This window comes from Grampus griseus (genome assembly GCF_964374135.1).
Source record: "Grampus griseus genome assembly, chromosome: X".
Classification (NCBI taxonomy): Eukaryota; Metazoa; Chordata; class Mammalia; order Artiodactyla; family Delphinidae; genus Grampus; species Grampus griseus.
Window position 1 is genome coordinate 88525544 of NC_138999.1, and position 25751 is coordinate 88551294.

General features: G+C 46.3%; 1 protein-coding gene across 1 annotated transcript; it reads left to right on the forward strand.

The window, feature by feature from the left end:
• Nucleotides 1-2877: 2877 nt before the first annotated feature.
• Nucleotides 2878-24971, forward strand: LOC309817579 (nuclear RNA export factor 2-like; the record flags this gene model as incomplete). The annotated part of the gene is made up of 20 exons (XM_082646864.1): nucleotides 2878-3326; nucleotides 15102-15178; nucleotides 17722-17905; nucleotides 18139-18292; nucleotides 18903-18986; nucleotides 19102-19206; nucleotides 19323-19403; nucleotides 19542-19611; nucleotides 19758-19846; nucleotides 19966-20073; nucleotides 20240-20370; nucleotides 22166-22237; nucleotides 22538-22652; nucleotides 22736-22791; nucleotides 22935-23042; nucleotides 23149-23207; nucleotides 23316-23431; nucleotides 23527-23569; nucleotides 24204-24276; nucleotides 24815-24971. 20 exons carry the CDS (start codon nucleotides 2878-2880, stop codon nucleotides 24969-24971), a joined length of 2331 nt encoding a protein of 776 aa, XP_082502990.1.
• Nucleotides 24972-25751: the final 780 nt, after the last annotated feature.

Below are 25751 nucleotides of genomic sequence, written 5' to 3' on the forward strand. Positions count from 1 at the left end.
CAAACAAACAAAAAATACAAGCATGCAAGCAAACACAGAAAAAGCCAAACTGTACAGTTCAATCTGAAAATACAGGTTGATTCCACATATGAGCATGACACAGCTCGAGATTCTGGAAGGGATACAAAGACATATTAAAAACCAACTTCACTGAGCTATAATTTGTGTTCAACATAATGCATCCATCTTTTTTTTTTTTTTTTTTTTTTTTAGCTGTGCTGCGTGGCTTGCAGGATCTTAGATCTCCAACCGGGGATCGAACCTGGGCTGCCAGGGGCTACTAACTGTCAGAGAAGAAAGATATATGTGTGGAATATAACTATCATTCATCCACTTATTCATCCATTCATGCACCTAGTGCATGTCAAGCTTAGTGCTAAGAAGGGAAGATAGGACCATGAACAAATTCAGACAATGTCTCTGTCTTCCTGAAGATTAGGAGTCGAAATAGTGGCTCTGGTTGCTAAATAGTAAGGGAGGTATTTGGTGAGATAATTGGGGCCCCAAAAGGTCTAACCCCAGTGCACAGACGCAACTCTTCCCCTTCTGCATGTCTCATTGACAATGCTGTGGCATGACCTAGAACATAGAGCTGTTAGAATAGAATGAGCCTGAATATTCTGTGCATAAATGGCTGAGGAAACAGCTTTCCAAACCTTCCACCCAGCAATCAGCCCTGATTATGTGCAGAAGTAGATCTCAATTTCATTTAATTCTCACAGTTGGAGTTGTATGACTAATTATTTTGTCTCTGTATCTAATTAAGAAGCTGAGGTTAAGAAGGGTCAAGTATCTTGGAAGAAAATAGCAGATCTATTGATAAGAGGAAAGTGTTAGATTTTAAGCTGAGCTATTAACTAGTATGGAATACTAGTTCCCATCCCTTAGGTCCAGGCTGAGGTAGTAGCAATGCAAATTTCTCAGTCAAATGCCTGGGATTCATTGGCCATTCGAGAATTTTAGGAACTGGAGAAGCTATAGGAAAATGAAAGCCTAACATACCATCCTCCTGCCTGCTCCGCATCATTGCTCCTGCCTCTGCTCTCTTGTTTTCTATAGTAACGTCATCTTAACATTAGGTTCTGTTATTGACTGAACTGTGTTCTCCCAAAATTCATATCCTGAAACCCTAACTACCAGTGCCTCAGAATGTGACTGGATTTGGAGATAGGGCCTTTAAACGGTGATTAAGTGAATTTAAGGCTGTTAGGGGATATGTTAATCCCATCTGACTGGTGTGCTTATAAGAAGAGGAGTTTAGGACACACAGAGAGACAGCAGAAGTGTGTATACAAAGAGGGACAACCATGTGAAAAAGCAGCAAGAAGATGGCCATCTTCAAGCCAAGGAGAGAGGCCTTAGAAGAAATCACCCCTGCTCACACCTTGATCTTGTACTTCCAGCCTCCAGAACTGTGAGAAACAAATTTCTGTTGTTAAGCCTCTTAGTCTGTGGTATTTTTGTTTTGGCAGTCTGAACAGTCTAATGCAGGCATTATGAACGTGTTTCAGTAGTTCATGAAGCAGGTAGAGTAGACTGTCAGAAAGGATGAAAATAAAGTGATGGTAAAAAATACCAATGGTCAGTAAAACTGAAAGCAACGTGGTTAATTTGTATTACTATCAGGCAAAATAGACATCAAGCAATTGCAACCAAGAGGGCTACTATCAAACCATAAAAGAAAATGTATTGAGAAGATTACAAATTCTGAACTTACATTCACCCGATAACATATCTTCAAAAACATATATAGCAGTAAGTAACAAAGCTACAAGTAACAGAAAGTAAAATCCACTTTTGTGTATACGATAAGGAAAGATACTTGCTTATATAACTGAGAGCCCAGAGGTAGAGGAGACTTTAGGTTAGTTGATCTAGTGGCTCAAAGATATAAAGACTCAGGCCCAATCTTGAACCAATGACTGTGGCTAGGGACATAGGATTATTGCGTGAGATCTAGAGTAACTCTGGTCTCACCCTTGGAACTAGCAGGCAAATTTCCCCCAAACATGTGACTGTATGAGGGAGGAAATGCACTAATGAAAATTTGAGACCACTTAGGAAGATGAGGAATGTATATTGCGTAGGTAAAGAAAAATATTCACCTTCAGGCACCATTTGAAAGCACAATTATCAGTATGAGCATAATACCCACAGTACTCAAGCTCAAATGGTTTTCAACTACTATGTCTTTCCAGGTAACAAATACTTCTATTCAGGAAATACCTACATTGAATTAGCGAATGGGTAGCTACAAAGCACTAGAGCTCTCACCCCTGCAGTAAGTTTAGGAAGGACCACAAAGGCATCCATGGTAGCGTACTGAAATCTCTTTTTCTTTCTCAAAGTTTTGGCAAAGCTTTCTCTTTACCATCGTACTTTGATATTATTGTGTCAGGATAGCTTGACTAGAAGGGAATGGATTCTTTATAGTTACAATTTCATCAAGTATTACCATTCTGTACACATACAACACAGAGTTCATAAAGGTATGAAAGGTGAGAAGCAAGAAAATTGTCAACATTTATGATCAGCAACAATTTTCTTTAAAGAGCACCATTAAATTTCAATATGGAATATCTTTAAAAGCTTCAAGCTTTTAGAAGAAATTCAGTCTCATGAAAATGTAATAAAATTAAAGAACATCTGTTAATGTACATATTTGTAAATATGCAAAAAGGAATATTCCTCTGGGAACACTAGCCCAAGAACCACCGCAGGCCTGCCGCCTGGCATGCCAGGACCCAGCCCATACACCAACAGGCTGGCACCAGCTCTGGGACACATTGGGCCCCTCAACCAGCTGCTCCTGGATCTGGCCCCACTCACCAGTGGGATGACGCCATCTTTAGGACACCCTCGACCCCATACCCAGCCATGTCAGGAACTGGCCCCACACACCAGCAAACCGGCACTAGCTTCAGGAATCCAAGGCCCTGCAGCCAGAGACCCAGGGACCTGGCTCTGCCCACCAGCGAGCCAGCGCTAGCTCCAGGACTCCCTGGGCCACAGCCCCACCCACCAGCAGGCCAACACCAGTTCCAAGACACCCGTCAGCCAGCTGCCCTGGGATCCAGCCCCACTCAACAGTGGGCCAACACCAGCTTTTGGACACCCCCAAACCTGGCAGCCAGCCATGTGGAACTGGCCCTGCCCACCAGCAGGCTGACACTAGATACAGGACCTCTAGCCCCACCACCACCCACTGCAGAGCCTAGCACCACCCACCAGTGGGCCAGCGCTGATCCCGGGACTTCCTGGGGCACTGCAGCCAGCAGCCTCATGACCCAGCCTCACTCGCCAGTGGCCACCAGCGTCTGCACAAGGCAGGGCCTGGCAACCCACTGGACCAGGGGCCAGCCACACCTACCACACCACCCACAGTAGTGTGCTGGTCACAGCAGAAGGACACATGCAGCCCTAACAGGGGGCACCCTTAGAGCATATAGCTCTGGTGACCAGAGGGGAGAGCTCAGCTGGGTCACACAGGACGTCTCCTACAAAAAGCCACTTCTCTACGGTTGGGAAATGGAGCCAACCTACCAGATACAGAGAAATAAAACAGCAAATTGGACAAAATGAGGCAACAGAGGAATCTATTCCAAACAAAGGAACACGATAAAACCCCAGAAGAAGAACAAAGTGAAGTGGAGATAGGCGATCTACCTGATAAAGAGTTCAGGGTAATGATCATAAAGATGTTCAAAGAACTCAGGAGAAGATTGGATGAACAGAGTGAGAAGTTTTTAACAAAGATTTAGAAAATATGACAAAGAACCACACAGAGAAGAATACAATAACTGAAATGAAAAATACACTACATGGAATCAATAGTAAATGAAATGATGCAGAGGAATGGACGAGCAAGCTGGAAGACTGAGTAGTAGATATAACTGAAGCAGAATAGAAAAAAGAAAAAAAGAGAAAAAGAAATAGGACAGTTTAAGAGACCTCTGGGACAACAGCAAGTGTACTAACATTTGCATTATAGGGGTCTGAGAAGGAGAAGAGAAAGAGAAAGAGAAAGGGGCAGCGAACATATTTGAAGACATGATAGCTGAAAACATCCCAAACCTGGGAAAGGACAGAGATATCCAGGTTTAGTAAGCACAGAGAGTCCCAAACAGGGTCAAGCCAAAGGAGACCACACCAAGACACACTGTAGTTAAAATGGCAAAATTTAAAGATAAAGAGAGAATATTAAAAGCAGCAAGGGAAAAGCAACAAATAACATACAAGGGAACTTCCATAAAGCTATCAGAGCAACTGGAATGAATCCAACTGGATCACGGTGTATGATCCTTTTTAATGTAGCATTGGATTCGGTTTGCTAATATGAGGTTGAGGATTTTTGCATCTATATTCTTCACAAATTTTGGCCTGTAATTATCTCTTTTGGTAGTGTCTTTGTCTGCTTTTGGTATCAGGGTGATGGTGGCTTCATGGAATTAATTTGGGACTGTTCCCTCCTCTTCAATCTTTTGGAAGAGTTTGAGAAGTATAGGTATAAGTTCTATATATGTTTGGTAGAATTCACTGGTGAAGCTGTCTGGTACTGGACTTTTGTTTGCAGGGAGTTTTTGTTTTGTTTTAATTACAGATTCTATTTCACTTCTGGTGATTGATCTGTTCAAATTATCTGTTTCTTCTTGACTCAAATTTGGCAGGCTGTATATTTCTAGAAACTTGTTCATTACTTCTTGGTTGTCTAACATGTTGGCATAAAACTGTTCATAGTATTCTCTTATATGTTTTGGTTTTTGTGTGGGTTTTTTTTTTTTGTATTTTTGTGGTATTAGTTGTTGCTTCTGTTTCATTTCTTATTTTGTTTATTTGGGCCCTTTCTCTTTTTTTCTTGGTGAGCCTGGCTAGAAGTTTGTCGATTTTGTCTTTTCAAAAATGTAGCCCTTGGTTTTATTGATCTTTTCTATTTTTATCTCTATTTTCTTTCTTTCCCTCTGATCTTTCCCAAAGAACTGACTTTGGGAATTTTTTGGTTCTTCTTTTTCTAATTCTTTTTCTATTTCTGTTTATTTGAGATTTTTCTTGTTCCTTAAGGAAGGCCTGAATCTCTATGTACTTCCCTCTGAGGACTGCTTTTGCTGCATCACATAGATTTTGGAAGGCTGTGTTTTCATTGTCATTTGTCTTGAGGTATTTCCTGATTTCTTCTTTGATTTCATCATTGACCCACTGGTGTTCTGGTAGCATGTTGTTCCGTCTCCATGTATTCATTCTTTTCCCGTTTTTCTTTCTGTGGTTGATTTCTAGTTTCATATCATTGTGGTGATACATGATGCTTGAAGTCATTTCTATCCTCTTAAATGTGTTGAGGTTTGTTTTCTAATCTAGTATGTGGCCTCGCCTAGAGAACGTTCCTTGCACACTAGAAAAGAATGTGTATTCTGTTTATGGGGGTGATGTAGTGTCCTGTAGATATAAATTAGGTCCAAGTGGTCTACTGTGTCATTTAGGGCCTCTGTTGCTGTGTTGATTTTCTGTCTGGAAGATGTGTCCATTGATGTCAGTGAGGTGTTAAAGTCTCCTAGTATCATAGTATTCCTGTTAATTTCTCCCTTTATGTTTGTAACTATTTGTTTTATATATTTAGGTGCTCCTATATTGGCTGTATATATGCCAACTAGTGTAATATCCTCTTCTTTATTGATCCCTTTATCATTATATAATGTCCTTTTTGTCTTTACGGACTTTGTTTTAAGTCTATTTTGTCTGATATCTGTACTGCTAAGCCCGCTTTCTTGTTGTTTCCATTTGCATGAAATAGCTTTCCATCTCCTCACTTTCAATGTGTCTGTGTCTTGTGCCCTGAAGTGAATCTCTTATAGGCAGCATATGGTACATTCTTGTTTTTTTTTTTTTTATCCATTCAGCCTCTCTGTCTTTTGATGGGAGCATTTAGTCCACTGATATTTAAAGTAATTATTGATAAGTATGTACTTACTGCCATTTTAAACCTTGTTTCCCAGTTGACTTTGTAGTTCTCTATATCTTTCACTTTGGCCATTTTAATTATGCTACGTCTTGGTGTCACTCTATTTGGGTTCTTCTTGTGTGGGACCCTCTGTGCTTCCTGTACCTGGATATCGGTTTTCTTCTTTAGGTTTGGGAAGTTTTCAGCCATAATTTCTTCAAATATATTTTCTATCTCCTTTGCTCTCTCCTCTTCTTCTGGTACCCCTATTATGCATAGGACTGTGCACATTATGCATATGATTATGCATATAATGCATGCTTTATATTATCCTATATAAAGGATAATATAATGTTTCATATATTTCTTATATAATGTCTCATATGTTTTCTTCATTTTTAAAAATTTGTCTTTCTGTCTGCTGTTCTGATTTGGTGATTTCCATTATTCTATCTTCCAGATCACTTATCTATTCTTCTGCTTTGGTTAGTCTGCTATTTATTGCTTTTAGTTTGTTTTTTGTCTCGGCAATTGAGTTGTCTAGTTTTGATTGATTTCTCTTTAGAGTTTCTAGTTCCTTGTTGCAGGGATCTGCATTTCTATCAATAATCTTTCTTAATTTCTTTAGCCTTTTTCTTACCTCCTTTCTGAATCTGGGGACTAGTAGACTGGTGAGGTCTCTTTCATTATTTGTTCCTTCAGGGGATTTCTCTTGTTCTTTTTGTTGGGAAGAGTTCCTCTGTTTTTCATTCCACTCAACTTTCTTTCTCTCTGAATTTAGGAGAAGCATGAATCTACTGTGTTCTTGAAGGGGTGTTTTTAGGTTGGAGGATCCCTGTGTAGACGGTATGAGTCCAATATTTTTGGTGCAAGGGCTGGTTTTGGTGTGGGTGCTTGCCACATATTTCCTTAAAGTGTGCTGGCCCTTGTTTCCTTGATAGGGGGTGTGTTTGAAGTTGTGTTGACCAGAGCCTGCACTGGTTGTTGGCTCGGGCCTCCTCTTTGCTCTATGGGTGTCACAGCCCTGTTGGGGCTGGGGTCTGCTTCCCAGCTGTTGGAGTAGAAGCCCTGAGGGTCAGGTTCAGTCAGGTTCCATTGCCCCTAAGCACATGCCCAGATGTAAAGGAGGTGACCACTGAAGCTAATGACGTCCGTGTGGTCACCACAAACCTATGTGCCTCCCGTGCAGGCATCCATGGTTCTGCCAAGAAGCAGCCCAAGGTTGCATCCCTTTCTCTGTTGTGTTCATCCCAGACTTAGTGCTGGGCTGTGGTGTGGAGTAGGCTGGTGCTGGCGGCCGGGGCCCTGTGGCTACAGGAATTGAGGTGGTTGTGCCGCTGCCTGGAACCTGGGCTGCCTCTGTGGCAGACCTCTCCCAGGACCTGTCAGCTCCAGATCTGGCTCCAAGCTATGGTGTAGACTGAGCGGGGCCAGTGTGTTCCCACCGTGAAATAAACGACATGCAGTGCCCAGCTGCTGTGCCTTTCCATGGCGCCATCTGGTGCAGGTGCTGGCAAAGTCCACCATGGGCAGACCTGCCCCCACTGTGTGCACACTGACAATGGGCACTGTGGCAGGACCTGCCCCCACTATGTGTGGGCTGACAATGGGCTCCTTGGTTTGGCCCAGACCATACACCAGGCCCTCCGGGCTGTCTCCACACATCTAGATCAAGTCCTCTCCCTGGACCTGTGTACCTAAGATTCAATGCTCAGCTGCTGTGTGCATCTGTGGCCCCACCACCTTGTGTGTGCTTTGGATTGGGAAGTGCAGCAAGGCAGCAGCCGCCAGTGCCAGTCTCTCTCTGCCCTGATTGTTAGCAAGCCAGAATGCATGCACTCCTTGTGAGTAGAATTTAGGCTTTTCCATCCCCTCCATCTATCCCAGTGGCTATTTCAGCAGGCACGGGGGCTCCCTGGGGCAAGGGTCTGCCTATGTGTACCTTTCCTCCTTTACATATCTCTCCCAGGGGTGTCAGGACCATCCTCATGCCTTTAAAATTTTTTCTGTCCTTCCTGGATATGTTGAGATATTCCTTGCAGCTTTGGTTGTGTAGGAGATCTTCTGCCAGTTTCCAGTTGGTTTTCTGTGAGAATTGCCTCACATGTAGGGGTATTTTTAATGTGTTTGTGGGGAGAGGTGAACTCCACATACTCCTACTCCACCATCTTGATCCCCCTCCCTATGTGGGAGACTTTGAATTACATCAAAGTGTCCCATATAATAACAGATACATTAGACTAAATTAGAATTTCAGAATCCAGTGATAGTCAACTATTGCAAGTGCCTGTCATTTTTTAGAGAGCACAGGATAGGCCATGTTTTTCCAGATTTTGTGGGAAAAAAAGGTAGAGCATCATGTACATTTTAGATTATCACTGGCCCCAAACAGGCTACATGAAGTAGATAATTAAAAATCATCTGGTGATGTTATGGAAATGCAAAGTTCATTGATAGAACTTAGTCCTCAAAGCCTGCTTTTATTCTAAGGAAAACTGGCAAAGGTCACTCATTTACATCATATGGGAACATATCCACCAGCAGTAGATGCCAGTGTGATATCGTAACAAGGAAACAATGTAGCTGTTTACATAAAAACCCATCTCACAATACTTTCAAAGTCTATAGTTAGAATTATTTGGGGGGGGTGGCAAAAAAATAGTTACAATGAGTGGATAACAAGAGCCAAGCTAGGACCACTTCAATTCTCCCTGTCTAATAATTTTTAAAGCCTTGAAACACACTTATTTAATTTTTAAGTGGTCTTCACGTGGATGGGATTTTCAAAGTGTATCAGAGAATCATACCATCACAAATGACATAGTTTATGAGCAAAAACCCTGTAAGGAATCCCTGCCTTCTCGCCCCTTTCCATTCTTTGTCCTCAAAAGAAGTTTTCACGGTGGATGTAATTTTCTGTTTCCAGGCTGTGGTAGTCCCCATGAATGAGCTCATCACGTAGAGCTGTTAAAATTTACACTGTGCTGGGGGAAGGGAGCACACTGAGTACTCTGACAGGGAGCACTACCTACAATTGTTTCTCTTCTTTCCCATTGCTTGACACTGACAGTAAAGTCACTTCTAGTTAATTAATGAGCTTCTTAAAGGAACAAAGAAAAACATGTTTCGATTACCATTTCTATAAAGGCACAGCAATATCTCATAAGTTCTCTTGGATAATGTTACCAGATTAAGTCAATTTTACTTTCTGAAAGTAAATTCACATAGGATCTCTACTTGAGTACATATTTGTGTTTGAACCAAAAGCATTTGAGTTTAATTTAGCAGCATCACAAATGTCTGTTATTCTCCTTTCCCATTTCTCTGTGTTAAACAAAGCCACTCCTAAACATCCACCCCAAAACAGAAATATAAAAGAAGTAAAAGTTGTTCCCAGTAAACCTTGCCAAACAACATTCAAGAAGAATAGCTTATCAGCCTGCCTCACCTAAACAGACACAGCACCTGATACATGCAGTGCCTAAACTGCCTAGCTCATATAGGCTGTGTTCATACAGGTGTTTACCCATAGCCTTAGCGTCCCTTCCCCAATGTATGTTACAAAGAGCTGACGGGCAACCACTGGTGTAACTAAATATATTTTTAAATCCTAAAATAACTCCTGGTAATCATCACAGGGCAAGAATAAATGATACGACCTTTAGTTCTGACAGGAGAATATCTGACCCTTCCCAAGTAAAGTTATAATTAGAACTCCAGGGTTTGCCTTTTGGTGAAAGAAGTTGACCTCAATCACCATTAGTGGATTTGTCCATTACAGAAGCTACAGTTGGGACAGACATCAGGTCTTGATGTCGGATTCCATCCAGTGATTGTATACAGATGCTTCCTAAATCCATCTTGAGGTTTCATAATAGGCTCTATTGTAAACACGTGGCTCCGTTTTCATACCCTGCATTTACATGTGTCCCATAAATAATTTTCCAAAATTATCTAAGTAACAGCAATGTGCCCAAACAGAGTCACTCCAAAAAATCACTACTTCCTTCGACAGGCTTAGAACTACAAACACAGTCTGTTATCCTTACTAGTATATTCAAATTTAACCATGGTGCAAAATTTGGTCTGTTGTATTTTCTTCAGGTTATTTATGTAGCCATGCCACGTTGCAGGGTGCCGGCAAAATAATCCCACTGCTTGTATAGCATTAAGTTTGCCTAAGCCAGCAAACGGGCAAGATCACGTCAAATCTCTTTTGGATATACAGACAGATCTTCAGTTTTCCGCACCAATCAGCAAAAGAGGCGTTTGTAAAACTGCAATTAAAAAAAAAAACTAAAGTATATTGTATATTCTCCTTTCCCTTTCTCTGTCCTTTCTAGGAAGATGCAAACAAAATATAAATGCAGTAATATCTAATTCAGATTCTGCTCACTTTTAACTTTTGGAATTCCGTAAAGAGCCATAAAGTCTGCACTTTTTCTCTTTAGAGAAAAAGAGCCATAAAGTCTGCAATATTTCTTTTTAGAGTGTTTAAAAATAAAAGAAGGAAACGTTTTCAACTAACGTCTAGCATTTTATACCGACTTTTATATACAGAAATACTTCACTTATTAAGGATAAGTTTATATTTATACCTTAAAATGAATCCGAGGGCCTTACCTGGCTTCAGCTTGGATTTGTTCTAATTACTGATAGTACTGGAAATTATTTAAATGGCACTTTAAAGAGGTCCTCTATGATCTCAACTTTTCAGTAACTGCGGATGGCTTTCCAGTTAGTCTGAATAAGGAAGGCTGAATTATTCTTAATTTTCTTTGGAGACTCTTGTGGGTGATCAAAACACAAAGTCTGGAGCCAGGGTGCCTGAGAGTAAACCCTGGTTTGGCACCTATAGGTTCAGTTACCTCTTAGGCAAGTGACTTAACACATCTGTGCTTCCACTTTCTCATCTGTGAAAACTGGAATAATAATCATAGTACCTCGTTTATAGAATTGCCAGCATTAAAGGGTTTGACGTTTTAAAGTGCCTGACACATAGTAATCATTATATACATTTTTTTTCAAATTAACAGCTAAAATTCACTTATTGAGTTTGCTTTAATTTCTCTTAGACTTGCATGAAATTACAGCAACAAAGCTTACCTGTACCCACCACTTAGGTTTTTGAAGTGGTCCCTAAAATATGGCAATGGTTATGGATTTAGGGAGGACCTAGTCCATTGCTATGTGTTAATTTATGTGTTAAATTTCACGTGTTATAGGGAAACAGAATTAGCACATGAAAGAAGCACATTAGCACATTAAAAGGGGGTTGGGGCAGGTGAAGCCAGCCTGTGTTCTGAGGAAGATCATCCGGAGGCACCACCATCAACGGGAAGCCCAGGAATGTGGGCAATCTCAGGTCTCCAGGTCTCGTGAAGAGAACGGCCTCCTGAAACATGCAGCCGGGAGAACCCTGCTGTCACTATCCTACACTCAGGAGGCTGACCCAGCTTTTGAGCACCGTGGGCTCCTAAGGCTATGGTCACGCGGATGCGGCCATCAAGTGGCAGGCCCTGACAGATATGTGGCAGGCCCAGACCTACTGGCCATGTCAGCACCATGAGCCCTTAAACCCTGAGCTCGTGTAGTCTCTCTGGACCTATTGCCACTATGATCATGTGGTAGATCCAGCTTTTCAAGTCGCTAGAGCATGGCAGACTCCTACACCCTGCCCATCATGTGGGTTCATCCTGTCATGTGGCCCTCCCTAGCTAGTGGCATGTGGAAGCCTCAGCCCTCCAAGTCACACAGGTGACCTGCTTCTGAGAGTCGTATGGATGCTATGGTCGGTCACATATCCCCCTTGGTCACACATCAGGCTCAGCCATCTCTATCTCGTGAAGATTGCTGGCTACCAGAATCTTCAGATCCCTGAGTCAACACGGATGTGGCCGCTACCATCACATGGCAGGCAAAGCGCCTGCCGTCATGTGAACACCGCACCTACCCTTCGGCTGTTGGTTGTGTATATTCTACGGTCATGGGACATGCTGTGGTCTCCTGAGGCTCAGTTCTCTCGGTCACAGTTCACGATTGAGGGCTCCTGAACCCTGAGGTCACCTGCATCCTTCTACTCTGTGGCCTCCGCAAGCCAAGCCCCTGGAAGTCAGGTAGGGCCCCACAGCGGCGCGTTGCATTACGTTACGTTACGTAGGTCGCGCAGTCACGTGACGCCATAAGGTTGCGACCGAAGGGGGCGCCCTTTCAGCGTGTGGAGAGCCTGCCGAATGGTCGGTAGCTCGGCTTAGCCTTCTGAGGAGTCAGACCGAGAGGTGAACAAGACCTTTAGAATTAAGGTACTTGTCCTGGCTGAGGGGGAACTTTGATGAGGCTCTGGCTCCGATGCCAACCTTTCCACCGGCTTTCATATTCTGCCACGGTAGGCGGTAGACGGTAGGCGGTAGTCGGGTAGGAGGGGCGCCCGCTGGTACTAGAGGTTTACTCAGAATTGGCGGGACAGCGGGCGGCAGGCGTTCATGGGCTGCTCTCGGCAGCTAGGCTCGGGATACTGGGTGGACCCCTCCCTTCCCCCTTCCTTCCCAACCCCCACATTAAAGCCCTACTCTTATCTCTCTTCCATATTCGTATTCACTGCCTGCCATGTGATGGCGTCCTCTGCGCTCCTCAGACCACGTTTGTTATTAGGGACACCAGAGAACTCCTAGATGCCAGTTCGTATCGATGATTTCAAATCTGATCTGAATTTCTGTCTCTTAATTTGTTCTGTAGAGAGAGGCAAGGAGAGAGACTTTGTTTAATTTGATATTTTTTCAGTAAAAGTGTGAAAGTAGCCAGCACCTTAAGGTTCAGAATTTGTTTTCTGTATTTGCTTTGCGGATCAGTAGCTTTTCGAAGTGTGTGGCGGTTGGGATGCCATAATCTTTTCCTGCTTGGACTCTCTAAACGGCTTAAATTAGTCCAGACAGACACTATTGGCTTCTGATTTTCCTCCTTATTTTCTAACCATTCCTTGTTACATTCCTTAAAAGCTCTCCCCTTTCCTTCATGTGGGAAAAAACAGTGAATTTATTTAAGAAAACCATATTAAGTAAAATTATATATGATACATTTCATAAAAATCACATAGATGGTACTTAATGAGTAAAATGCAGCAAGTAAAAGATGGTGTTTACATTTGTGAGGGATTTAAATATTGTTTGAGAGATGGTTAAGGGGGTGATATATATATTTTGTATTATATAATAGCCATTTCTTTCCTCTCATTTCAGCACTTTCAGGTTTGCTCTACAAGACACTATGTCTGAGAGACAGCAACAACAAAAATGTTTTTATCCATTGAAGAAATATGGGACATACAAAAATGAAGGTACAAAGGATTTCTATATTGTCATATTTTTAAGATAATATGCCACTTGAATCTCAAAGAATAGGGTAGTGTCTTAGCTTGTTCAGGCTGCTGTAGTAGAACACCATGTACCAGGTGGCTTACAAATTACAAAAATTTATTCTTCACGGTTCTGGAGTCTGTGAAGTCCAAAATCAAGGCACCAGCAGGTTCAGTGTCTGGTGAGAGCCTGCTTCCTGGTTCATAAAGGGCTGTCTTCATGCTGTATCCTCACATGGCAGAAAGGGCAAGTGAGCTCTCTGGGTCCTCTTTTGTAAAGGCACTAAACCCATTCATGACGGCACCTCCCTCATGACCTAATCACCTACCAAAGACTTTACCTGCAAATACTGTCACCTTGGAGACTAGGTTGGTACATAAACATTCAGTCTGTAGCAGGTAGTTTCCTCAAGCTATGTGGGAATGGAACATTTTTCCACAGACCACTGGAAGTACTAGTGTTCCTCAGGAAACATTTTGGGAAAGCCTGTTCAAAGTAAATCTCTTCTGCCGCATTAATACCTTGTACCTTTGTTTACTAAGAAGAATGTATGCTTACTAATAATTATAATCTGTTCTTCTCATTAAGAAACCACTTATTGCTAACTCATTTTATCTTATGTCATTAGTCATTCTCTCTTTTGCTTAATTTTTCCACTTTTTCATTCTTTACATATAACCTCAATTTATGTTTCTGATATCATGACGGCAAGAAATAAGTGCATAAGTGCTAGTCATTAGGAAGTCTTAAAAATAAAATAAAATGCCCCACTCTTGAAAAGATGATACAACTTACCCGTAAGGATGAGTGGATGAAATAGCTCTCATTTTATACCAATTTTCCACACTTTTCAAAACTAGTTTGTTATTATTATTTAATCATTATAGCTTCCATTTTTTGAGTTCCTGTTTTATGTCAAGCACTGTGGCAACCTTGTCATACCAGTTTTCTCATTTAATCCTCAGAAAAATCCTGAGAGGATGTTATTTTAATTCACAGATAAGATACAAGAGTCAAGATAGGCTAGATTATGCTGTGGTAATAGACAGTCCCCGTATCTCAGGGGCTTATTCCTCACTTCGACTACATGTCCATGGCAGGTGCATGCCCCTCACAGGATGGTGGACTTTGGGGGTCTGAGCCATTCTTACTGGAATGACTTGGAGACCCAAACTGACAGAGCAGCCATCATCTAGAAAGTTGTCAGTCTCTGTGCCTGAGGGGAAGAGGACCCTGCAAGGTCTCAATCCAACAAGCATATGTTCTGGCCCAGAAATAGCACATGTCACTCACAACCCATTAGCCAGAACCAGTCACATACACAGCCCTGCCCAAACAAAGGAGGTCAAGAAGTACAGCTCTTCCAGGTCGCCGGAACAGGGACAAATGGAAACACATGGCAAACAGCACTACCGCACGATGGAACTGAGGCTCAGAGAGGTAAAATACTCGCCTAAAATCACATACGCAGTAAGTGACAGAGCTTCACTGGATTATTCTATCAAATACTTGACAAGTCGATGTCTGAGATTGCTTGTGTCTGAATCACCTTGATGAGGGAGGTCTCTAGCCCTGTTCAGGCACCCGACGTAGTTGGTCAGCCGGGGGACTGCGGTAGCTGTCATATAGCTCCCTTTTACACTTTCCCCTCGGCAACGTTATTTCAGAAGGAAAGTGGGTTCTTGCAAATGACTCTGACTCTTCCTATACACCGTACGTAGACCACATGCCCTTACTGCTCCCTTTAAAATGTGAATTTTTCCCTTTCATTGCTGGATTTTCCTGAAAACGCGTTGGTTGCCCGGCATTCTCCAAAGGTCACCAGTAAGGTTCCTCTTTGTTGTTGTTATTGTTGATGAGTGTCATTATGAACTCCTGGCTTTTGAACATGTTGGTGGGCTTCAAACCATCGTTATGTGGTGTTGAGCAGAGGAGTGAAATGATTTGATTTGCTCTCTGCTGCTGGGTTGAAAAGAGACAGGTAAGGGAGCCAGGATGAAAGCAGAGGGGCCAGCTGGACAGCAGTACAGTCCAGGAGGTAGCTGTTGGTATCTTGGCCAGGGTGGTGGTAATGAAGGTGGTGAGAAGTGGCCGGCTTCTGGACATACTTTGAGAGAGGGGCCGAGAGAATCTCCTGACCAGTTGGATGTGGAGTGTGGGAGAAAGAGAGCACGCCAGGCCCCCTCCGAGGTTTGGGGACTGAGCAAGTGGCATTTGTGGGTCAAATGCCCTATCTGTGTTTCCTTTCACTTCCAGTGCCACACAGGGAAAGTCCCAAGGTTGTGAGTAGCAGGATTGCCCTGACAGCGGGCCACACAGGGAAAGCAAGGGCTCCCCAGAGGAGTTCATCTGAGGCCTGGTCGTAATCAGTCCATCGTGGAGTGATCAACAGTGGGCGGATCTTTACTCATAAGCGTGCCCTGAGACAACATGGAATAGTTAATGTACAAAAGGCACAGCACACAAACCTAGAGGACTTTAAGTATTACAACCCAATGGAAGCTGGTTTCTAACAGTGTAATTACCATAATCCTCCCTCCCCACAAGCCACTAGTATGATTATCTGCTGGTTCACTGTTTCAGTGGAATGCGTTAAAAATAAAATACCCTTAGTGAATCCACCCATGGGAGAGAGAATTGACACGATATTATTTCTGCAGGTGCTGAAAAACTTCCAAATCTTTTCCCATGGTGAATTAGATATGTTGGAGGGGAGAACTTGTGGGTGGAGGGGTGAACAGCAACACAACTCCTAGGAGTGAAGACAAGGTGAGGTACACCCAGGACACTTTCTAAGCGTGGCTGTAGCTTCAGTATCCAGTACAGTAGATGTCAGAGTAAAGAAAATGAACAAGAGCCAAAGAGAGGCCTTACAGAATGGTGAAAGGATCAGCACACCAGGGAGACATAAAGATCCTAAATGTGTACGCACCAAACAATGGAGTCTCAAAGTACATGAAGCAAAAGCTGATGGAGATGAAAGGAGAAAGTGCCAGATCTATAATTATAGTGGGGGCTTTCCACACCCACCTCCCCCTTAGCAAGTGACAGAATTACTAGAGAGAAAATCAGCAAGGATATAGGAGACCTGAATAACACAGTAAACTAATGAGATCTGCATGACATAAATAGAACAGTCTGCCCAACAACAGCAGAGTACAGTTTTTTCCCCGGAGGGTCTCTGTAACATTCACCAAGTTAGACCATCTCCTCGACCATCAGACAAACCTCAATAAATTCAGAAGGAATTGAGGGACTTCCCTGGTGGCTCAGTGGTTAAGAATCCGCCTGCCAGTGAAGGGAACACAGGTTCGAGCCCTGGTCAGGAAGATCCCACATGCCGCGGAGCAGCTAAGCCCATGCGCCTCAACTATTGATTCTGCGCTCTAGAGCCCGTGTGCCACAACTACTGAGCCCACGTGCCACAACTACTGAAGTCCGCGCACCTAGAGCCCAAGCTCCGCAACAAGAGAAGCCGCCGCAACGGGAAGCCCGTGCGCCACAACGAAGAGTAACACCGCTCACTGCAAGTAGAGAAAGCCCGTGTGCAGCAACGAAGACCCAACGCAGCCATAAATAAAGAAATAAAATTATTTAAAAAAAAAAAGAAGAATTGAAATCCCGCAGAGTGTGTTTCCTGACCACGATGGAATCAAATTAAAAACCAGTAATAGAAAGCAAAAGGAAGAATCCCTAAACACTGGGAAATGGTGGCTGACACATCATTCCAGGTTATCATTCACGCCCTTGTTATAGAAGGGCTGAAGTTAGGAAGAGTTGCCTGCTGAGCTGAAAGGCATTTCAGGCTGGCCCAATAGAGAGGTCACTCTGGATCTTTCCAACAGAGTATTGTTCAGGGCAAGGCTGGAAGGAGGGAGACCGTTCAGGAGGCTGTTACCTCAGTGCCACCTGACATTAAAGCTCCAAGTTCACTGGCAAAGGAAGTCCAGCTAGCTTGCTGGTTGTTAGTGGAATCGGTATGGTGGCTCATTGGATTTGGGAAGCACGAGAGAGGTATTGGTGTGGTTGCTGGAAAGTCCTGAGAGAAAGCAAGATTCGGGTGCCTTCCTGGTATCTATATGACTGGTGTCCAGTCTAACCCATGGATGCATACACCTCGGTTCCTTATCAGTCCTGCTCCACTGTTTTAAAAGTTTCAGCGCAGTTGTCCTCTCCTCCCTCCTCCCTCTTTGTCCTCCTTGTCCTCCTCTTCCTCATCCTGCTCCTCCTCGATTCTTCCCCTGATAGTGCCATCTGTCGGATAAGGCTGTCCTCTCTGGGCAGGCAGAAGAGTGTCCTTTCTGAGGCTTGTGGGACTGGTCCCTTAGGCCAGGTTGGCACTTGGCCTGCCCTACCATGCTGTTAGCCTAAGACATGGTACGTGGTAAGTGGACCACAGATGTGTCTGCAAACTTGTATTTTTGTTCCTCTTTTCAGAATACAGTGATGGTGGTAGACCACCTCAAGGAAGAAAGAAAGGTTGGAGTTCTTTCCCAGGTAATTCTGGCGAGAGGAGCCCTCGTTATGAACGCGATGGGTGTGAGCCTCAGCCTTCAAACCTCCAGGAGGATGATGGAAACGTGGTGAAGAGGGATGTCCAGGAGGACCCCGAAGTAAGACAGTAAGTGGTCAGGCAGCTGGGTTTGTACACAGCAGCCCCTGGGACTATGCACCTCTCTCACTCTCCGTGGACTTGTTTTTCTTCTCTCACTGCAAAACTGAAGCATGCTAGAAGTGAAATAATGGTTGAGCAATCCTAATTGTAGTGCTGGTGTCAAAGAGGCGAGGGTGTACAGAAGACTTTCTTAGCACTTATGGCCACTCACCGTCCTTCTCTCCACATCCCCCCTGCAGCTCTCCCTGTACCATCCGAGGCAACAAGAGAGGAGTGAGATGGCAAAGTGAAGGCCACATGCATACTACTGTGTGGAGAAACAGAAAACCTCTGGAGAGGGAAATGGGGGAGAACACACAAGATGGAACCCCAGGGAGCTGGTTCAGGGTCACAGTGAGTATCCTGTAAAATGTACGGAATGTGCAGGAGAGAAAAGGCAGGGGGAGCTGTGTTGGTCTCATGTAGAGATGCTGGTTTCTTTCACTGGGGACAGTTTGTAATCTGTCCTTTTTATTACCAGGAGTTAACAGTCTTGTTCATCTAAGGGCAGGTTCAGAGAAGCAATGTACAGGGAGCAGGCTGACCGTGAGGAGAACGGAGGAGCCTGTCTCAAAGCAAAGATGGAAACTACTGCCAAGGATATGGAGCAACTCCACATTGGAGGTCTCAGCTTGGCAAGCTGAGTGTGGGAGACAGAGGGTCGAGCCTCTGGAGACCTTGTCTGAGGGGCAAGCAGTGTGTGCGCTGGGTAGGATCTCCTGCAAATTTATAAAAGGAACATCATCTCTGACACCTTGATTATGTGGAAGAGAGTTTGACTGGAGAGAAGGAGTACTTAGGAAATCCATATTACGCACACCCATAAGAAATCATGCCAGTGGTCCCTTCTTTACAAGCCCTTTCAAGCTCAGTAGAAGGCCGGGAAAGAACAGGAAAAGATTCGTCCTCCAGCCTAAATTCCCTGTTGTCTGTCCTCTCTCCCATGCCTTCTTTTCATCCTTAGATTCCTTGTGGGATAAAGTATGACAAGACATGGCTAATGAAGTCAATCCAGAGCCATTGCAGTGTCCCGTTCACTCCAGTGGACGTAAGAGAGGATGCCGAAGCCAGACGTGTGGGCACAGGGAAGGGGGAGAGAGAGACCTGGTTCAGCAGGGTCTGTTGGCTTCTGATTCTATTGCTGTTGCATTCAATCCCTGTAGTTCCACTTTGTGAAAAATGGGGCTCGATTCTTTGTCCAGGAAGCTAGCACTGCCTCTGCATTGATGGATGTCAGCTACAAGATTCGTGACGAGGAGAGCCGAAAGGTGTGTGTCGAGGGCGTTACGTGTACCTCATCCTGAGGAAGGAGTACAGGCCAGGGGCTGGTTGTCTTCTTTGGAACTAGAGTTCCTGGTGCTTACCCCACCTCTTCTTCCTGCAGATACCTGTCTTTGTCAGCCCCTCCGCTGTTCCCTACTCTGTGCGGGATAAGTTGAAGCCAGAAGAAATGGAGCAGCTAAAGGTAATGGAGACTCACGGCGAGTAGTGTGCCAGCGCTCAGACCCACCTCTCCTTCCTACAGTCCCCCGTCCCCCTCGCCCCCGATTTCCCTGCCACCACCACAGCCTCAGAGCGGCTCTCTCCATCTCTCTCTCCGCAGCTGACCTTGAGCAAACGATTTGATGTCTCCCAGCAAGCTCTTGACCTCCAGAGGCTCCGCCTTGACCCAGGTACGGCTGACAGCAGTAATTCTAGGGCGGGTGAGGGCAGAGGGGTCTTCCTGGAGGGAGACTTAGGGATGGTAACGTGGGGAGGGGCTGGTGCTGGCCCCACACCCCACTCAGCCATCCTATTCCCTCCCCTCTCCTTCCTGAAGACTTGGTGGGCTATGATATTGATATATTTCTGAATCGAAGAAGCTGCATGGCTGCCACCCTGCAGGTCATCGAAAAGTATTTCCCTGAGGTGAGGCTGTAGGCCCAGTGCTGGTATTAGGGTAGAGGGTGGAAGAGATGGGGTGGAGGGCAGATTTGTCTCCAAGGTCCTAGATAGTAACCTTCACTCTACCTCTTCTTGCCCCAAAGCTGTTGTCCTTGAACTTGAGCAGCAACAAACTGTACCAGCTGGATGGCCTGTCTGACATTATACAGATGGCCCCCACAGTCAAGATCCTGAACCTCTCCAAAAATGAGGTGAGAAGAGGGAGCCAGGTCAAAGTTGGGTTGAGAGTGGGGGGTGGGGCATGTTAGTGGCCATCAGAGTGATGACAGGAGGCAGGTGAAGGTACCTGTGTGGGAGGGAGGGGTCTGGGGGTGCAGGGATCCAGATGTCCCTCTTTCCCTGGGATTCCTTTTCCCACTTCCACGCCATATTTCTCAGCTGACGTCTATGTGGGAGTTGAGCAAGATGCAAGGGCTGAAGCTTGAAGAGCTGTGGCTGCAAGGGAACCCATTGTGTGACACCTTCCCAGACCAGTCCACCTATGTAAGGTCAGTGTGAACACCCTGTCGCCCTTCTTGGTGACCTTCACCCATGGGAGCCTAGACTATCTGTGACAGTGCCCCTTTGCCAAAGGTGGCAGCCCTGGTCTTCTGGGAGGATCACAGGCCCCACCTTCTGCTTTCTCTGTGCCTATCACCGGTGAGGAGTTTCCTTCCCCTGACCTGCTCACCTCTGCAGGCGCTCTGGGGTCTGTTTCCAGCTCTCTGCGCCCAGCTCTATTCCAGCAAGGCCTCCCAAGAGTGTGCCCCAGGAAGCAGGGCTTCTCCTCCTCACCAGGACCAGGAGCGACCAGCCTTGATACAGATGCTGGCGCCCTGGACTGAGAAGGGTCCTCCAGTCCAGGGCCTCTTGCTGAGAGAAGCCTTCCTTCTTCGTGCTGAGATGGGGTTTGCCTCCCCCGTTCTGAGAGGGGCCCTCTTCCCCTTCCTCCAAAGGGATCCCCCCTCCTCTCCCAGGTTGACATGGGGGCTTTCCTGCGCCATGCTGAGGGCTGAGGCCATGGGTGGCTGCTGTCATGACATCCATTCTGCTGGCCCAGTGCCAGGAGCTGGACCCTCCTTGGGAAGAAGCAGGGCTCCCTGAGTCAAGGGGCCAGACGTGGGCTTAACGCCAGTGATCAGAGGGCTTCCTGAGGCAGGGGTGGAAGGCAGAGGGCAGAGGTGGTAGAGGAGACTGAAGGACAGGCCTCTCAGGGGCACTTCCCATCCCTCCCTGCACATGTCACATCATCCCGCCTGGTCCTTCACAGGAGCCCTGGGCAGCCTGAGACAGGTATGATTCCTCAGATAAAGAACCAACTCAGAGAGGTGCAGGGGTCATCGGGAGAGAAGACAGTGATCATCAGAGGGGGCCACGGATCCTCAACCCCATACTGAGCTGGGACCTGACCCTTTCCTCCTGAGGAAGATCTGCCCCCATGGCTGCTCGGTTTCCCATGCCCAAGTCTGGCTGAGCTCACACAGGTGCCAAAGTTTCAGCCAGCATCCAGTGGGCCCCCAGCCCAACACGTGCATATTTTCCCTTCCTACCTGGTGTGTCTGGGCGATTCTGGGGCAGGTGAAGAGCCGCAACAAGTGTGCCGTTTCCCCTTTCTTCTCTCTTCTTCCCTGACCCCGACCACGGGAGAGCTTCTTTCCCTTCTCTTTGTTGTCTCTCTCCCCTGTCTCTGTGCCCCTATGTCTCTCTCATCTCTCCCTTCCTACCTTCACTCCCTTTCTGTCTTCATCCCCTCCATCTCCCTCCCTGAGCCCCACCTCACTCACCTCGATGGCCCAGCATCCTGGGCCATCCCTGGGGGGTGTCGGGGTCTTGCCAGAGTGCTGGACCCCCAGTGAGGTAGCAGAGCCCCGGGCTCCCACTCCATCCGCTCTTCTCCCCACAGCCTTCAGTGGGGCCCTGGAGGAAGGGAGGGAGGAGAAGGAAGCCCTGCAGCACGGGTTTGAAATGCTGGTCCCTGTGGCACTGGAGAAGGGAGTCCGAGTAGTCTGGGTGGGAGCTACCTAGGCGAAGGAGAGGAAGGGAGGCAGGGAAGGAATATTAAAGTGAAGATACTGAGAGAGATGAGGAGACAGTGCCTTTCAGACAGTAAGATGACAGATGCTCAGTGCTCAACAGGCAAGTGGACTGAAAACCCCTAAAATCAGGAGCAGAGGTGGGCAAAGTGTGCTGCTGGATTGGCCAGAACACACTGATCTCTGTTTATGGTATTACTGTTTTAACTCAAAGGAAGCATTGCAACCTTGAACCATCAACCACCTCTTCTCTATTTTTGGTTTTGGACAGGGCCATCAGAGAATGTTTCCCGAAGTTGTTACGCCTGGTAAGTGCCTACGTAAATCATTGTCTCTTACGAATGTCAGTGGCCTCTGCACCTGCCCTCAAGCCCTTTGGGTCTTGCCTAGATCACATATTAGCATCAGAACCTTAACCATTTTGGGGGACATGGACTCCTGAAAATGACATGGATATACTTGCTGGAAAAATACCCATAAATACACACACGCACACACACAAGTTGAATATAACACTAGAGACTTCCAGGACCTCATGATGAAGACATCCACTGTAAGCTTTCCCATGGAATTTCCAGGACCCTTTCACACCTGACCTCTGACCCTCACCCTCCTGGGCCCATCCTTTTCCCGGATCATCCAGGCCACTCCCCTGGTCTCCACTGCTGACTTCCTCTTCCCTTCTCCAGGATGGCCAGGAGTTACCGTCACCAGTGACCGTTGACGTTGACACTCCCTACATAGTAAAGCTCTGCAAGGTCAGGAAGAGGATCAAACAACATTTGGGGTGTTGCAGGGAGGCTTTATCTACTGCATAGTCTCAAGTGCCATTTGATTCCAGGGAAGCTACTTTGGATCTGATGAGCTGAAGAGCCTAGTCCTGCAATTCCTGAAGCAGTAAGTACCTCAGGGAAGCTGAGCAAGGGAGGGAGGGCTAGGACAGGTGAGGCCACCTGAGCACAGGTCTGCTCAGGGGAGTTTTCAAGTCTCATTTGAGGTCCAGACCACAGAGATAGACTGTCTTCATTGCTCCTCCTTAGGTACTACTTGATCCATGACTATGGAGACAGACAGGTTCTCGCGGGTGCTTATCACGAGGAGGCCTGCTTCTCCCTGATGATTCCCTTCCACCCCGAGGACCCAGCCCCGTGAGTATGACAGTACAGCCTCTGCTCCCGGGCCGTGTGGCCCCCCAGCAGACACAGGCCAGCTCCTGCAAACACCCACCACCCACTGTTGCTCTTTGTCTCCTAGAAGCAGCTTGTGCAAGTATTTCAAGGACAGCAGGAATATGAAGAAGCTCAAGGACCCCTGTGAGTGTGTGATGGGAAGACTGGGTGGGAAAGGGCGGTGAAGGGGTCAATCATAGGGCCCAGGGCGTGGCAGCCCCTGACCTTCGCTCGCTTCCCCTCCCCTCACAGACCTGCGGGTCCAGCTGCTGAAGCACACAAAACGTGTCATTGTGCACACCCTCTGTGTGTTGCCCAAGACTCAGCATGCCTTCAGCTCCTTCGTGGTGGACACGTGGTTCCAGACGGTGAGCGCCTGCTTCCTCCCCCGGGTGGGCCCAGGAAGCCGCAGGTGGGTGGGAGGTGGAGGTGGTGACTGGGCGCCTGGGCTCTTCCCTTTCAGGAAAGGATGCTCTGCTTCTCCGTCAGTGGGGTGTTCAAGGCAGGTGAGTGTGTGTAGACCCCCAGCGCAGAGGCCCCACTGCTGCCTCCCCCTGGCCAGGCTCACTCCCAGAACCACCTAGCTTCCCTGACCCCTTCCCTTCCTTTCCCTTCTCTTCCCTTCCCTTCCCTGCATTCCACCCCTCCCCTCCCCACCTGCCCTCCCCCACCTCCCCTCCCCTCCTCTCCCCTCCCCTTCCCCACTGTGTTCTCCTGCCCTCAGGCTTCCCACAGACAATCCAGGTCTGAGCTGTGTCCATGCCTGTCTGCCCTGCACACCCTGGGCGTTGGGGACACAGGCTGTGGATTTTGGTGGCTCTCATCCCAGATCCTTACTCTGAGAACTTGGGCCATTACTGAACCTCTCGGTTTCCTCATTTGCAAAACAGGGTAGTAGTATCCACCTCTTGGGCGGCTGTGAAAAATGCACCCCGTGAACTTGTGTGGTGGTCGTCAGGGGTCCTGTCACTGGGTGCAGACTGCTCTTATAGTTGCCCTCCCCATTCCCGACACCCTGGCCCCCGTGAACAACTGCCCTCTCAGCATGAGTGTCCAGGCACACCCTGACTGGGGACCGCCATGTGAGCGTGTACAGCACGTGTGGCTCTAAGGGGTACTGTTGTTTGTTTGCTGTTGAAGTGGAAGGAAGTTCTCAGGGCTGTGTGCGTGCCTTCACCCGGACCTTCATCGCTACCCCTGCCCGCTACGCCAGGTGAGAGCCCTGTTGTGGGTGGGAATGCCCATCCTCACCTAGGCTCAGGGGCGTGGGAATGTGGTGGCAAAGACCTTAGGTTTACTCGGCATTGTGGAAAGCCAGCAGGGAGATCCCAGGAGCAGTGTAGCCTAGTGGTTAGGAAGAGCGTGGGCTCTGGAATCGGCCTATGGGTTCTCTCCTTGAAACAACACTCACTCGCTGTGTTATCTTGGTCAAGTCACATGACCTCTGTGTGACTCAGTGTCTTCTTCCGAGAATGGGCATCAGAGCGTCCAGCCCTTGGGCTGTGGTAAAGGGTAAATACGAAATTGCCCGTGGGTTGGGGATAAACCTATAAATCGAGTGAAGGTGGTAGACAGTCTCTCCAAAGGTGGGCTCTGTGGGGAGGGGCAGAGGTACCAGTCAAGGAACCTGGGAGACAGACACAGGAGGGATGTGGAAGGAATCTGGTTGCTGAGTGCCAGTGGGAGCAGAGTCAGTATTGGGGGTGTGGGTGTCCATCCACCAGTTGTCTGAGGGCCCATTTTTCCTTCAGTCTGTGCATCGTGAATGACGAGCTGTTTGTGAGGGATGCCGACCCCAGTGAGACCCAGAGTGTGTTCTCCATCCCACTGCCTACACCCACCTCCAGCTCCATGCACCCCTCTCCCAGCAGCAGCAGGACATCATGCAGGCATCCTCCACCCATCTGAGATGAACCTCTAGTGGTCTCAGAAATGAGTGCTGGGGTTGCATGGGGATAGGAGGGAGCTGGGAGGAGTTGAGGAGTGATTAATGGGAACTTGAAGGTAATTTGTTTTCCTTGTTTATTTCAGTCATTTTTAATCTGAACATTTCATTCGTGGTACATATAAAGCTACCTAGTTATTTTGAGCAGCCTTGTATTATTTTTATTAATTTCATGGATGCTGCTTCTGTATTAACAGACAGTTGGGTGTTCAGGAGTGTGCATGAGGTTCATTCCACTGTATATGTCACAGTACATGTGGAGGGGAAAAAATCATTACCCCAAAACATACCTCCCAGAGGTAACCGTTGAATGTTTTCACCTTCATCATATCTTCCTGTAAGTTTGCTTATGTAGGTGTTTACATATTTATTAAGCATGTTTATATATTTCTATATTTATCTACAGAAAATGAGATCTCATCATGAGAGAGAGAGAGAGAGAAGGAAATAGAGAGACTGAGACAATGAGAAAGAGAGGCTTGTGGCTGAATGGGGAAGAGGGGTCCAAGGAGGGATTATTTAATCTTTAGTGCCTTGAAACTTGAGCAAGTTAACAGCTAATGTGAAGGAGCCATCTCAGCTCATTTGTAACTCTTAAATTTGCCCATATATTAATTTTCCTTCTTATCTTATTTCTACTACAGAGCTAATGAGACACCTCAAATGGAATAGTATAAATTTTAAGCCCAATATATATTTATTTATTAGTGAATGGAAGAAGGGACAATTGTATTTCAATGAAA